The following is an 11918-nucleotide window of genomic DNA, read 5'->3' as shown; positions in this document are numbered from 1 at the left end:
GGTTTGAGTAGGAAAGCACATGAACTCAGTTCCAGCTGTCTTGGCATCAGAGGGTTTGACCTAATATTCAAATGAGTTCCTGCTGGGCTTTTTGACAAAAAAAATCTGGATCAGACAAATGTTTGCTTCAATGGCTCACAGCAACCAATTACGCCAAAAGGATAAAAAAAAAGCTTTACAGAGATTTTGCCCCATATAATTATCATAATCATTGTCATTTATTTTACACAGTCGAAGCTCCAGTAGCTTTCCTGGAGGCGTTAAAAAGACAAATCAGCAATGGACTCTGAAGTCTCTGGTTACAAACCCTCTACCCCATTCCAGGCTGAGATTAGGGACTAGAGAAAGGCAGTTTTCATACTGTTAATCAAAGTCTCTCAAACAGGAAACCAAACAGGTTGGGGGATCATGAAGGACAACCTTCACATGTGCACTTTTCAGAAGCGTGTTGGAAGAGTTATTGTCCAAGTGAGACGTGTACCAGAGTCGGGCTGTACCAGACTGTGTACCAAGTGAGACGTGAACCAGACTCGGGCTAGTGATGATGCCATAGAAAGATCCAGGAGAATTAGCGGGTAAAAAGCTGCCTTTTCACCCACATGGGAAACTCCATGCTGTTGCTGCTGATACAGATGATGCTTCCTCATGCGGTGTGTAAAGCATATAACATGAAGTGCACTGGAAACCATCCTCCTGAGATTCTACATCAGTGGTACCAGCCTGGAGAAATATTTATCGGCGGGATTTTATCTCATATGGGTTACGTTTCTGAAGTGATTACATTTGAAAAGCAGCTCTATTCTCAGGACCATAGAGCCTCCCCAATGTAAGGAATTAATTTTCCTTTTGTTGTAATTGCCTTGGATCATATTTTGTCAATGTTGTATACCTGAAGAACTGAAGGTCACCAGACCAGCTTTCTTATGGGGGTGGGGGGAGATGGACAAATTCATATATCAGACTATGAAGGAGCATTTTTGTGGAAGCTAACAGAAACCTAGAGCAAGCTTCAAGTATGTCTTTGAATGCTGGTTACTGGAAGGCAGTGGAAATTACTGATGGCTCCTTGTGTCTTTCCCAGTAGCATCAGGGTTAGGGCTCTTTACCTTGGAGAAATGTCGACTGAGGAGTGACATGATAGCGGTTTAGCAGATTATGCACAAGATAGAGAAGGTAGAGAAAGAAGTACTCTTCTCCCTTTCTCACAATACAAGAACTCGAGGGTAGTCAATGAAATTGCTGAACAGTCGGGTTAGAACAGATAAAAGGAAATACTTCTTCACCCAAAGACTGATTAACAAATGGAATTCACTGCCACAGAAGGTGGTGGCAGCTACCAGCATAGACAGCTTTAAGAGGGGATTGGATAAGCATATGGAGCAGAGGTCCATCAGTGGCTATTAGCCACAAGGTATAGATGGAACTCTCTGTCTGGGGTAAGTGATGCTCTGTGTTCCTGGTGCTTGGGGATGTCACAGTGGGAGGGCTTCTAGTGTTCTGGCCCCACTGGTGGACCTCCTGATGGCAGTTGGGTTTTTTGGCCACTGTGTGACACAGAGTGTTGGACTGGATAGGCCATTGGCCTGATCCAACATGGCTTCTCTTATGTCTGGGGCAGTGATGCTCTATCTTCTTGTTGCTTGGGAGGCAACAGTGGAAGGGTTTCTGGAGTTCTGACCTCACTGGTGGACCTCCTGATGGCACCTGGGTTTTTTGGCCACTGTGTGACACAGAGTGTTGGACTGGATGGGCCATTGGCCTGATCCAACATGGCTTCTCTTATGTCTGGGGCAGTGATGCTCTATCTTCTTGGTGCTTGGGAGGCAACAGTGGAAGGGTTTCTGGAGTTCTGACCTCACTGGTGGACCTCCTGATGGCACCTGGGTTTTTGGCCACTGTATGACATAGAGTGTTGGACTGGATGAGCCATTGGCCTGATCCAGCATGGCTTCTCTTATGGCTTTTTATTTTTTTCCAGATTATAAACTTATTCAGATGGCTTTGTGTTATATTCTTACAAACAATATTGTGACCAAAAAATCAATTTCATGCACCGTATGATTCTCCTGTAAAACAGCAATTGATTTTCTTTGCAGCCTGATAACAAAATACTACCAGCACCTTCTGGCTTTGGCCTTCGCCATCAATGAGATCAATGAGAATCCTAACCTCTTGCCCAATGTCACTCTTGGGTTTCACATCCATGACTCCTCCGCAGATGCAAGATGGACATACAGAACCACCCTGGACCTGCTCTTCACTTCACATATACTAGTCCCAAACTACCAATGTGGCATCCAGAAAAAAATGATAGGCATCATTGGAGGACATACTGCTGACACCTCATCACACATGGCAAGCATCTTGAGTCTCCTCAAGGTCCCCCAGGTAAATTCAGAGCATTGGGACTATGGGGATTTGCCTTAATCTCACATGAAGTTTAATCTACCCTTTCTATTCTTCAGTCTTCTGTCCAACCACAGATATCTCTCTTGGTTGTATCTCTAAATGCTTTCTTATTTCCTCTCTTTTTTTCTATGGCTCTTGATTCCCACTCCTGAGTGCATGATTACTTCTTGGGTTTGCAGTTCTGAAAATTTGTATTGAGTTTATTTAATAATTTGTCTATCTATTAATTTATTTCTTTTGGGGGTATCTGATGTTTGTTGATTTCGGGCAACATCTTTTTTCCTATGCACCCAAGGTTTCTGTGGTACTGTTTTTGAGGATATACATTTTGTGCAACGATTTCATACTCTGTGTGATGTTTATTCTTATATGTTATATAGATCTTGTGTTTGTATACCATTTTATGTTTTAATAACATATTTGGTTCTCTTAAAAATCGTAAAAAGTTCTATTCGCATTTTAACAACAACAAAAATATTAGCATATTCAATGTTCCATCTAATATTCTAACGTAATATTCTAATCATCTAATATTCAACTTCTACTGCTCTGGTATCAAAATGCTTTCCTTAATCTCTCCATTGACCTACCTTTATAGTATATTTGAGAAATTCTAAGTGAGGCACTTCTGTTTGATTGTTGGATCTTATACTTTTTACATGTTTTATCTACTGTTTGATTGCTTAAATGTTTTAATCCTTTGATGAAATTGCTCTTTTATTGCATTTTAAACATTCTACTGTACTTTATCTATTTTTCTGAGATGTTGTGCAGTTAGCTTGAGAATATTTTATTCACGATGAAAGATGTAACAACTTCTAAATCAACGAACTATATGTTCTGAAATGGTAAAATGTGTCATTACTGAACAGGAAGTTTATTTTAAAATATTTGCTTTAAATAATATTTTAAATATTATGCCCTTACCTTGCTGAAGATTTAAGGCAGCTTACAACCAATGTGCTAAAAAGGAATTTATAAAATTAACATGAATTTATTATTTGAGATACCATTGCAACTTCTTATTATACTTAATGGATAAGGAACTGTAGTATTAATATAGATACTATTGTGCCAGCTAGTAAAAGCTTTTGCTTTTTGTGAAAAATCAAAAGTGTAGGAGGAAAGGAATTTGATCGATACAAGCCAGTCTAGCAGCCTTTTTTCTGTGACCTCTGGATCTGCCCCTGGGGAAGAGCACTGTGAATCCTGCATTTGTTTGTTTTATTTCCTTGAATGAAATATTTGCTTTGACTCCACTGTTGAACATCTAAGCTAGAAGTGTCTGGTTATCCTGGGATACCCCTAAATATTTGAGATATTGTGTCTGAATGAGAACTGTATATATGAAGTGGGGTCTAACATCATGGACAATAAGAGGGAGAATGGCTAAAGGAAAGATAATTTTTGACTGCTGTGTTGTTATTTTATTGTACATGTGCTCACATTCTTGTAAATCAATATTTTGAACTATATCACTTGACCCTAATCTATTTAATGTCAGAATAGTGTCCATGAGAAAGGATGTTTACACAGAATAGAGCACTTTATTAAATGCCATGTTGGAGACAAGGTTCAATGCCACTCATTACAGATAGTCAAAATATAAATGCTACCCAACAACATAACAAGTTACTTGGGTAGAATCAGCCAGCATCACTATGGGGTAAGGAAGGAAACTGGTGTGGAGGAAATATCATTCCCTCCCTAAAAATCAACAATATAGACTAGTTTGAAGAGCCAGTTTGGTGTAGTGGTTAAGTGTGCAGACTCTTATCTGGGAGAACCAGGTTTGATTCCCCACTCCTCCACTTGCACCTGCTAGCATGGCCTTGGGTCAGCCATAGCTCTGGCAGAGGTTGTCCTTGAAAGGGCAGCTGCTGAGAGAGCCCTCTCCAGCCCCACCCACCTCACAGGGTGTCTGTTGTGGGGGAGGAAGGTAAAGGAGATTGTGAGCCGCTCTGAGACTCTTTGGAGTGGAGGGCGGGATATAAATCCAATATCTTCTTCTTCTTCTTCTTCTTTGTGGAACTTGGTAGTCTCTATAGTTTGGTAGACAAGTTCATTTGTGACAGGTGTAACAGTTCATACAGCTCTAGATAGCAAACCAGGAATGCGTCTTCATCAGTATTTATTTGTATTCATCTGTATCGCTATACATTTTATGAAAACTTGTGCCCACTCTTACATCCGGTTTGCAATTTATATATACACGCTACGAATAAAGAAGCCTTGTAATACAGCATTACAAGAGGATTCTGCTTGTGAAGACTGACTTTATGAGGGAGGAGACACCTCACCAAGATCTAGTTTACATCCTCTGCCTCTCTATCCCCTTTTCTGACCTCCACCTGGGACATTTTTTTTTTTTTAGAGAAAGCCCAGCGGGAAATCATTTGCATATTAGGCCACACACCCCTGACATCGCCATTGTTTCACACAGGGCTGGATGAAGTCCAGCAGGAACCCGTTTGCATATTAGGCCACACCCTCTGATGTCAAGCCAGCCGGAACTGCGTTCCTGCAGATTCCTGCTCAAAAAAAATTCAGCTTCCACTCACCATTTTGTAAGGAACTGCCACAGGCTTTAGACGGAAGCAGAAGGAATTATGTGGTTGGTATCAACTGCACCTGAATTAAAAGATGTTCTAGAAAGTAGAGTTGTGTATTTCTGAACTTTTCCTTTGGGTTATTATGGAATCAACAAAAGTGTGTTCGTGAATAAGAATAAAATAAAATTGCCTTTTCCCCCTCTGGGTCTTTTTTTTTTTTAGCTTTCATACGGCTCATTTAAACCAGAATGGGATGATTCGTCCCATTTCTTTCCCTTTTACCGCATGGTCCCCAGCGAAAACCTTCAGTATGTGGGAATTGTCCAGTTACTTCTGCATTTCGGGTGGAAATGGGTCGGGATTGTCACTATGGATAGTGAAAGCGGAGGTCATTTTTTGAAGACTTTGGAGCCAGTGCTTTCCAGGAATGGAATCTGTGCAGCCTTCACACAAAAGATTTCAGAAAGCTTCCCCTTGGAAAGCACAGAGGTCCTTTGGAAATACATCGAAAGTAGTAATGCAGATTTCCTGGACAGCAAAGCCAATGCAGTTCTCGTATATGGAGAAACTGGGACTTTAATGTGGCTGGCAGCTATTACATTTATACCCATATATTATCAGACTCTAACAGGTTCTGAAGATGCGTTGAGAGCCTCTACAGGAAAGGTGTGGATCACCACAGCCCAGGTTGATTTTGCATTCGTTATTTTCCAAAAGATATTCAATATGCAAATATTCCACGGTGCTCTTTCCTTCACAATTCATACAAAGGACATCGTAGGCTTCCATCGATTTCTTCAGGTTATAAAACCCTCCTGGACAAAGGGGGATGGCTTCATCAAGAACTTCTGGGAACAAGTGTTCGACTGCGTGTTTCCAGATTCCATTAACCCAACCAAATCTAGTGAAACGTGTACTGGGGAGGAGAGACTGGAGAGCCTCCCTACTCCTTTTTTTGAAATGAGGACCACCGGCCACAGCTACAGTATCTATAACGCTGTCTATGCCATCGCACACGCCCTACACCTCATGGATTCGTCGAGAACCAAACACAGAGCAACAGAGAACGGGAGCAGCCTCATTCCTCTGCATCTCATGCCTTGGAAGGTAATTACTGCTCACTGGGAAAAGTCCCCTGCCATGCACAGGGTTCAGTATGTTGGTACATGTGGGGAAACGAGATTCATAAGACAGCTTCTCTGCTCAAATGGGAATGAGAGTTACTTAGCTCACATGGGTTCCTGTCCAGTGAGGTTTCTATCTCTCTACTGGATTTCCTGTCTCTCTGTGTGTATTGCTGCCACCATCGATTCTATAGTTAGAGGCAGGGCTATTTTTTTTGTAGCAGGAACTCCTTTGCATATTAGGCCACGCACACCCTGATGTAGCCAATCCTCCAAGAGCTTCCAAGGCTCTTAGTACAGGACCTACTGTAAGCTCTTGGAGGATTGGCTACATCAGGGTGTGCGTGGCCTAATATGCAAAGGAACCCCTGCTAGAATTCCAAGCTCTTGGAGGACTGGCTACATCAGGGGTGTGTGGCCTAATATGCAAAGGAACCCCTGCTAGAATTCCAAGCTCTTGGAGGATTGGCTACATCAGGGTGTGCGTGGCCTAATATGCAAAGGAACCCCTGCTAGAATTCCAAGCTCTTGGAGGACTGGCTACATCAGGGGTGTGTGGCCTAATATGCAAAGGAGCCCCTGCTAGAATTCCAAGCTCTTGGAGGATTGGCTACATTAGGGGGTGTGGCCTAATATGCAAAGGAGCCCCTACTAGAATTCCAAGCTCTTGGAGGACTGGCTACATCAGGGGTGTGTGGCCTAATATGCAAAGGAGCCCCTGCTAGAATTCCAAGCTCTTGGAGCATTGGCTACATTAGGGGGTGTGGCCTAATATGCAAAGGAGCCCCTGCTAGAATTCCAAGCTCTTGGAGGATTGGCTGCATCAGGGGTGTGTGGCCTAATATGCAAAGGAGCCCCTGCTAGAATTCCAAGCTCTTGGAGGATTGGCTACATCAGGGGGGTGTGGCCTAATATGCAAAGGAGCCCCTGCTAGAATTCCAAGCTCTTGGAGGACTGGCTACATCAGGGGTGTGTGGCCTAATATGCAAAGGAGCCCCTGCTAGAATTCCAAGCTCTTGGAGGACTGGCTACATCAGGGGTGTGTGGCCTAATATGCAAAGGAGCCCCTGCTAGAATTCCAAGCTCTTGGAGGATTGGCTACATTAGGGGGTGTGGCCTAATATGCAAAGGAGCCCCTGCTAGAATTCCAAGCTCTTGGAGGACTGGCTACATCAGGGGTGTGTGGCCTAATATGCAAAGGAGCCCCTGCTAGAATTCCAAGCTCTTGGAGCATTGGCTACATTAGGGGGTGTGGCCTAATATGCAAAGGAGCCCCTGCTAGAATTCCAAGCTCTTGGAGGATTGGCTGCATCAGGGGTGTGTGGCCTAATATGCAAAGGAGCCCCTGCTAGAATTCCAAGCTCTTGGAGGATTGGCTACATCAGGGAGGGTGTGGCCTAATATGCAAAGGAGCCCCTGCTAGAATTCCAAGCTCTTGGAGGACTGGCTACATCAGGGGTGTGTGGCCTAATATGCAAAGGAGCCCCTGCTAGAATTCCAAGCTCTTGGAGGACTGGCTACATCAGGGGTGTGGGGCCTAATATGCAAAGGCGTTCCTGGTACAAGAAAAAGCCCTGGTTAGGGAGACTTCATGACCCACAGACTTAAACATAGATTCCCTCTTCCAGCTTGTCTTCATAGGCTTACCTCTGAGATGCTCCCATGGAGGTGAATAATTGCAGTCTTCTCCAGTCCCCTCTTTTGGTAAATGCATTGATCCAACAAGGGATTTAACATGGGTCAAACAGAGACTCAAAATATTTTATTTTATTATTTTGGTACTTTTATGTGTCTCTTTGTGTCTGAACCTGGAAGTCATGCCGACCTGTGGTGGCTGACTCCTAGTGGGAGCATGGAGGATATTCAGAGAGGTAGCTGAATAAAGCCTGCCCCTGTCCTCCCGACTTGGTATTTCAAGGAGGTCTCCCATCCAAGTACTAACCAGAGTTGACCCTGCTTAGCTTCCAAAGTCTGACACAACTGGACTCGCCTGGGCTATCCAGGTCAATGCAGAGACAGATGGACCATACTTTAAATGAAAGAAGAAGATGAAGAAGATATTGGATTTATATCCCGCCCTCCACTCCGAAGAGTCTCAGAGCAGCTCACAATCTCCTTTACCTTCCTCCCCCCACAACAGACACCCTGTGAGGTAAATGAAGACATTGGATTTATATCCTGCCCTCCACTCCGAAGAGTCTCAGAGGGGCTCAGAATCTCCTTTACCTTCCTCCCCCCACAACAGACACCCTGTGAGGTAGATGAAGATATTGGGTTTATATCCCGCCTTCCACTCCGAAGAGTCTCAGAGCGGCTCACAATCTCCTATACCTTCCTCCCCCACAACAGACACCCTGTGAGGTAGATGAAGACATTGGATTTATATCCCGCCCTCCACTCCGAAGTCTCAGAGTGGTTCACAATCTCCTTTGCCTTCCTCCCCCACAACAGACACCCTGTGAGGTAGATGAAGACATTGGATTTATATCCCGCCCTCCACTCTGAAGAGTCTCAGAGTGGCTCACAATCTCCTTTCCCTTCCTGCCCCACAACAGACACCCTGTGAGGTGGGCATTTCATTCTTTAAATGAAAGACACTTTATGAAAGAAATTAAAGAGCACACAGCATTTCTAAACACAAGATACTGGGCAAAGGAAAAAGAAAAGTCGATAAAACCATACTCCTCTGGTCAAAACGCTTTCATAACCTCAGGGCTTTTTTGTAGCAGAAACTCCTTTGCCTATTAGGCCACACATCCCGGATGTAGCCAATCCTCCGAGACCTTACAGGGCTCTTAGTTCAGACCCTACTGTAAGTTCCAGGAGGATTGGTTACATCCAGGATGTGTGGCCTAATATGCAAATGAGTTCCTGCTTTAAAAAAAAAACAACCCTGGTGAGCACACTCCAATCCATCCAACAGATCCCCTTAACGTGCTTTCTCTTTTCACCAAGCTCCACACCCTTCTTCGGAGACTTGCTTTCAACAACAGCGCTGGAGATGAAGTGGCCTTCGATGAACATGGAGAATTGAAAGGTGGATTCGATATTACCAACTTGATCACTTTTCCAAATAATTCCTATGTCAGAGTCAAGATCGGGAGGCTGGATCCTCAGGTTCCCCTTAGTCAAAGAGGAATCATCGACAAAGACAGAATTGAGTGGCATATGAACTTCGCCCAGGTGAGAAAATCACTCTCCCTCCAATTTGATTAAATAAATAAATAGCTGTAAAATCTCTTAACATTTAATGAAGGCAGAAGCTTTAAGGAGAGAAAATGGACTCCATGAATTTTTAAACTCATGAATTTTGCTTAATTACTATTAAATTATGGCGTCTTTGGACTCAACGAGCACACAAGAGTTAAACTTTTGTTGGTTCCACCATACCTTGGATAATAAATATCCCTCCCAAAAATGAGCTCTCTTGCAGATCTCAGCTATTTTGATTACCTTAGCAATTTGTAGAGCAACTCTGAAGCAAAATACTCACAATAGCGTCTCAGTTCTAAATTCTTGGTTTGCTCAAGGGCAGGTGCCTCCTCTCTCTGTGTGTAGTGATAACTGTAAGCCTGGTTACAGCAGGAAAAAGAAGGAAGGGGAGAAATTCTGCTGCTACGATTGTGACCCATGTCCGGAAGGAAAAATGTCAGACAAAGAGGGTAGGATGAATATTTCTTCTGTTAAAGATCCCAATATTTTGCAGAACTGATCGCCGGAGGGGATGGAATTTAAACATCTGCGCTTTGGGGAAATGTGACAGAGGAGTTAAACATGTTCTTTCATTGTTATGGATTCCTTCAGATCTTTGGCTTATAGTTTTGAGTAAATATGAGAATTAAGCTTTAAAGAATACATAACTCCTGGTGCCTGCTATAAGGAAAGGGATCAACTAGTAAGAAACTGAGAAGTATAACATTGAACTAAATACAATTTGCAAACTAAATACAGTTTGCAAACAAAGTACAATTTACAAATGAAATACAATTTGAGCATAATAGGATTCAAGATCTCATTTCAAGATATGTATGAAGGTTTAAATGCTAGCATTGCATCTTAAATATCCTCAGGAAAGTTCTATATTTTTAAAAAACAAAAATCAAGAGTTGGCCATACAAGGTTATTTGCTACCTATATAAGATCTCTTGTTGTTGTATAACGCAAGCTTCTAAGTGGGGTTATCTTATCCTTTCAGACATGGATTATTGCATCACTTGCTCTGAACACCATTATCCAAACCAGGGTCAAGATCAATGCATTCTGAAGATTCCAAACTTCCTTTCATTTGCAGAGCCTTTGAGCATTATTTTAATCTCTGGGGCTCTTTTCTTTTCTCTCGTCACAGCTCTGGTGCTTGCAGTCATTGTAAAGCACCAGGACACTCCCATCGTTAAAGCCAACAACCGGAACCTCACCTACGTTCTGCTCATCTCTCTCTTTCTCTGCTTCCTCTGCTCCTTGCTTTTCATCGGACGGCCTAACCACGTGACCTGCCTCCTCCGACAAACAGCTTTTGGCATTATCTTCTCGGTAGCTGTTTCTTCTGTCTTGGCAAAAACTGTGACTGTTGTTTTGGCGTTTATGGCATCCAAGCCAGGAAACCTTTTTAGAAAATGGGTGGGGAAACAGTCGGCATATTATATTGTTATTTCTAGCTCCTTTGCTCAAGTTGGCATTTGTGCTGTTTGGTTGGGTTTTTCTCCTCCCTTCCCAGATATGGACAAGAATTCGTTGAGTAAAGAAATCATCCTGCAGTGCAATGAAGGGTCCGTCACCATGTTTTACTGTGTCTTGGGCTACATGGGATTTCTTGCCACTGTCTGCTTCATCGTGGCTTTCCTGGCTAGAAATCTACCCGACAGTTTCAACGAAGCCAAGTTCATCACCTTCAGCATGATGGTCTTCTGCAGCGTTTGGCTGTCCTTTGTCCCTACTTACCTGAGCACAAGAGGGAAAGACACAGCGGCCGTGGAGATCTTCTCCATCCTGACCTCCAGTGCAGGCTTGCTGGGCTGCATCTTTCTGCCTAAATGCTATATGATCATTCTGAGGCCTGAGTTGAACAGCAGAGAGCAGCTGATGAGGAAAAAACATTACAATTTGTAATAATCAATGCACCTGTTCTTTTTCCTTTTAGAAAATTTTGCAATGTTCAGATCTTAGCCAGGAATTTACCTCAACAATTGAGATGGGACAATGTCACACTTGAATATTTCCTTCTTATAAATCTGGAAAGTAAAATACTGACTGTACTGGTACAGTGGTTTGGTGCGTGAACTCTTATCTGGGAGAACCAGAGAGATCAGAGAGTGAATGAAATTTTGATATGCAATAATGTCTGGAATCGTTTGTTGCTTGTTTATGATGCAGTTTGGTGTCGTGGTTAAGTGTGCAGACTCTTACCTGGGAGAACCGGGTTTGATTCCCCACTCCTCCACTTGCAGCAGCTGGAATGGCCTTGGGTCAGCTATAGCTCTTGTAAGAGTTTTTCTTGAAAGGGCAGCTGCTGCAAGAGCTCTCTCAGCCCTTCCTACCTTACAGGGTGTCTGCTGTATTGGGAGGGGGGAAGGTAAAGGAGATTGTGACCGTTCTGAGACTCTGACATTCAGCGTATAGGGTGGGAATCCTCCACAGGATATAAATCCAGTATCTTCTTCTTCTTCTTCTTTTATATTAATGATAGATAGAATAATCCTAACAGCTTAACTACAGCCCTCAACCACCTCCTGTATACTGCACAGAATCATAATATTTAGAATTCACAGTACTCTTCAACATGCTACATTTGAACTACTTCAGTAATGCTTACAATAATAATGCTTACTACTTCAGT

General features: G+C 43.0%; 1 protein-coding gene across 1 annotated transcript; it reads left to right on the top strand.

Moving 5' to 3' along the window:
• The first annotated feature begins 408 nt into the window (after window positions 1-408).
• LOC132583072 (vomeronasal type-2 receptor 26-like) lies at window positions 409-11191 on the top strand. The gene is made up of 6 exons (XM_060254738.1): window positions 409-512; window positions 2097-2388; window positions 5184-6068; window positions 9041-9268; window positions 9621-9747; window positions 10431-11191. The coding sequence occupies exons 1-6, from the start codon at window positions 409-411 to the stop codon at window positions 11189-11191; spliced, it is 2397 nt and encodes a 798-aa protein (XP_060110721.1).
• Window positions 11192-11918: the final 727 nt, after the last annotated feature.

Source organism: Heteronotia binoei, chromosome 15 (assembly GCF_032191835.1).
Source record: "Heteronotia binoei isolate CCM8104 ecotype False Entrance Well chromosome 15, APGP_CSIRO_Hbin_v1, whole genome shotgun sequence".
NCBI classification, from domain to species: domain Eukaryota; kingdom Metazoa; phylum Chordata; class Lepidosauria; order Squamata; family Gekkonidae; genus Heteronotia; species Heteronotia binoei.
Note: the sequence above shows the minus strand (reverse complement) of the source record. Positions and strands in the feature narration are given on the sequence as shown.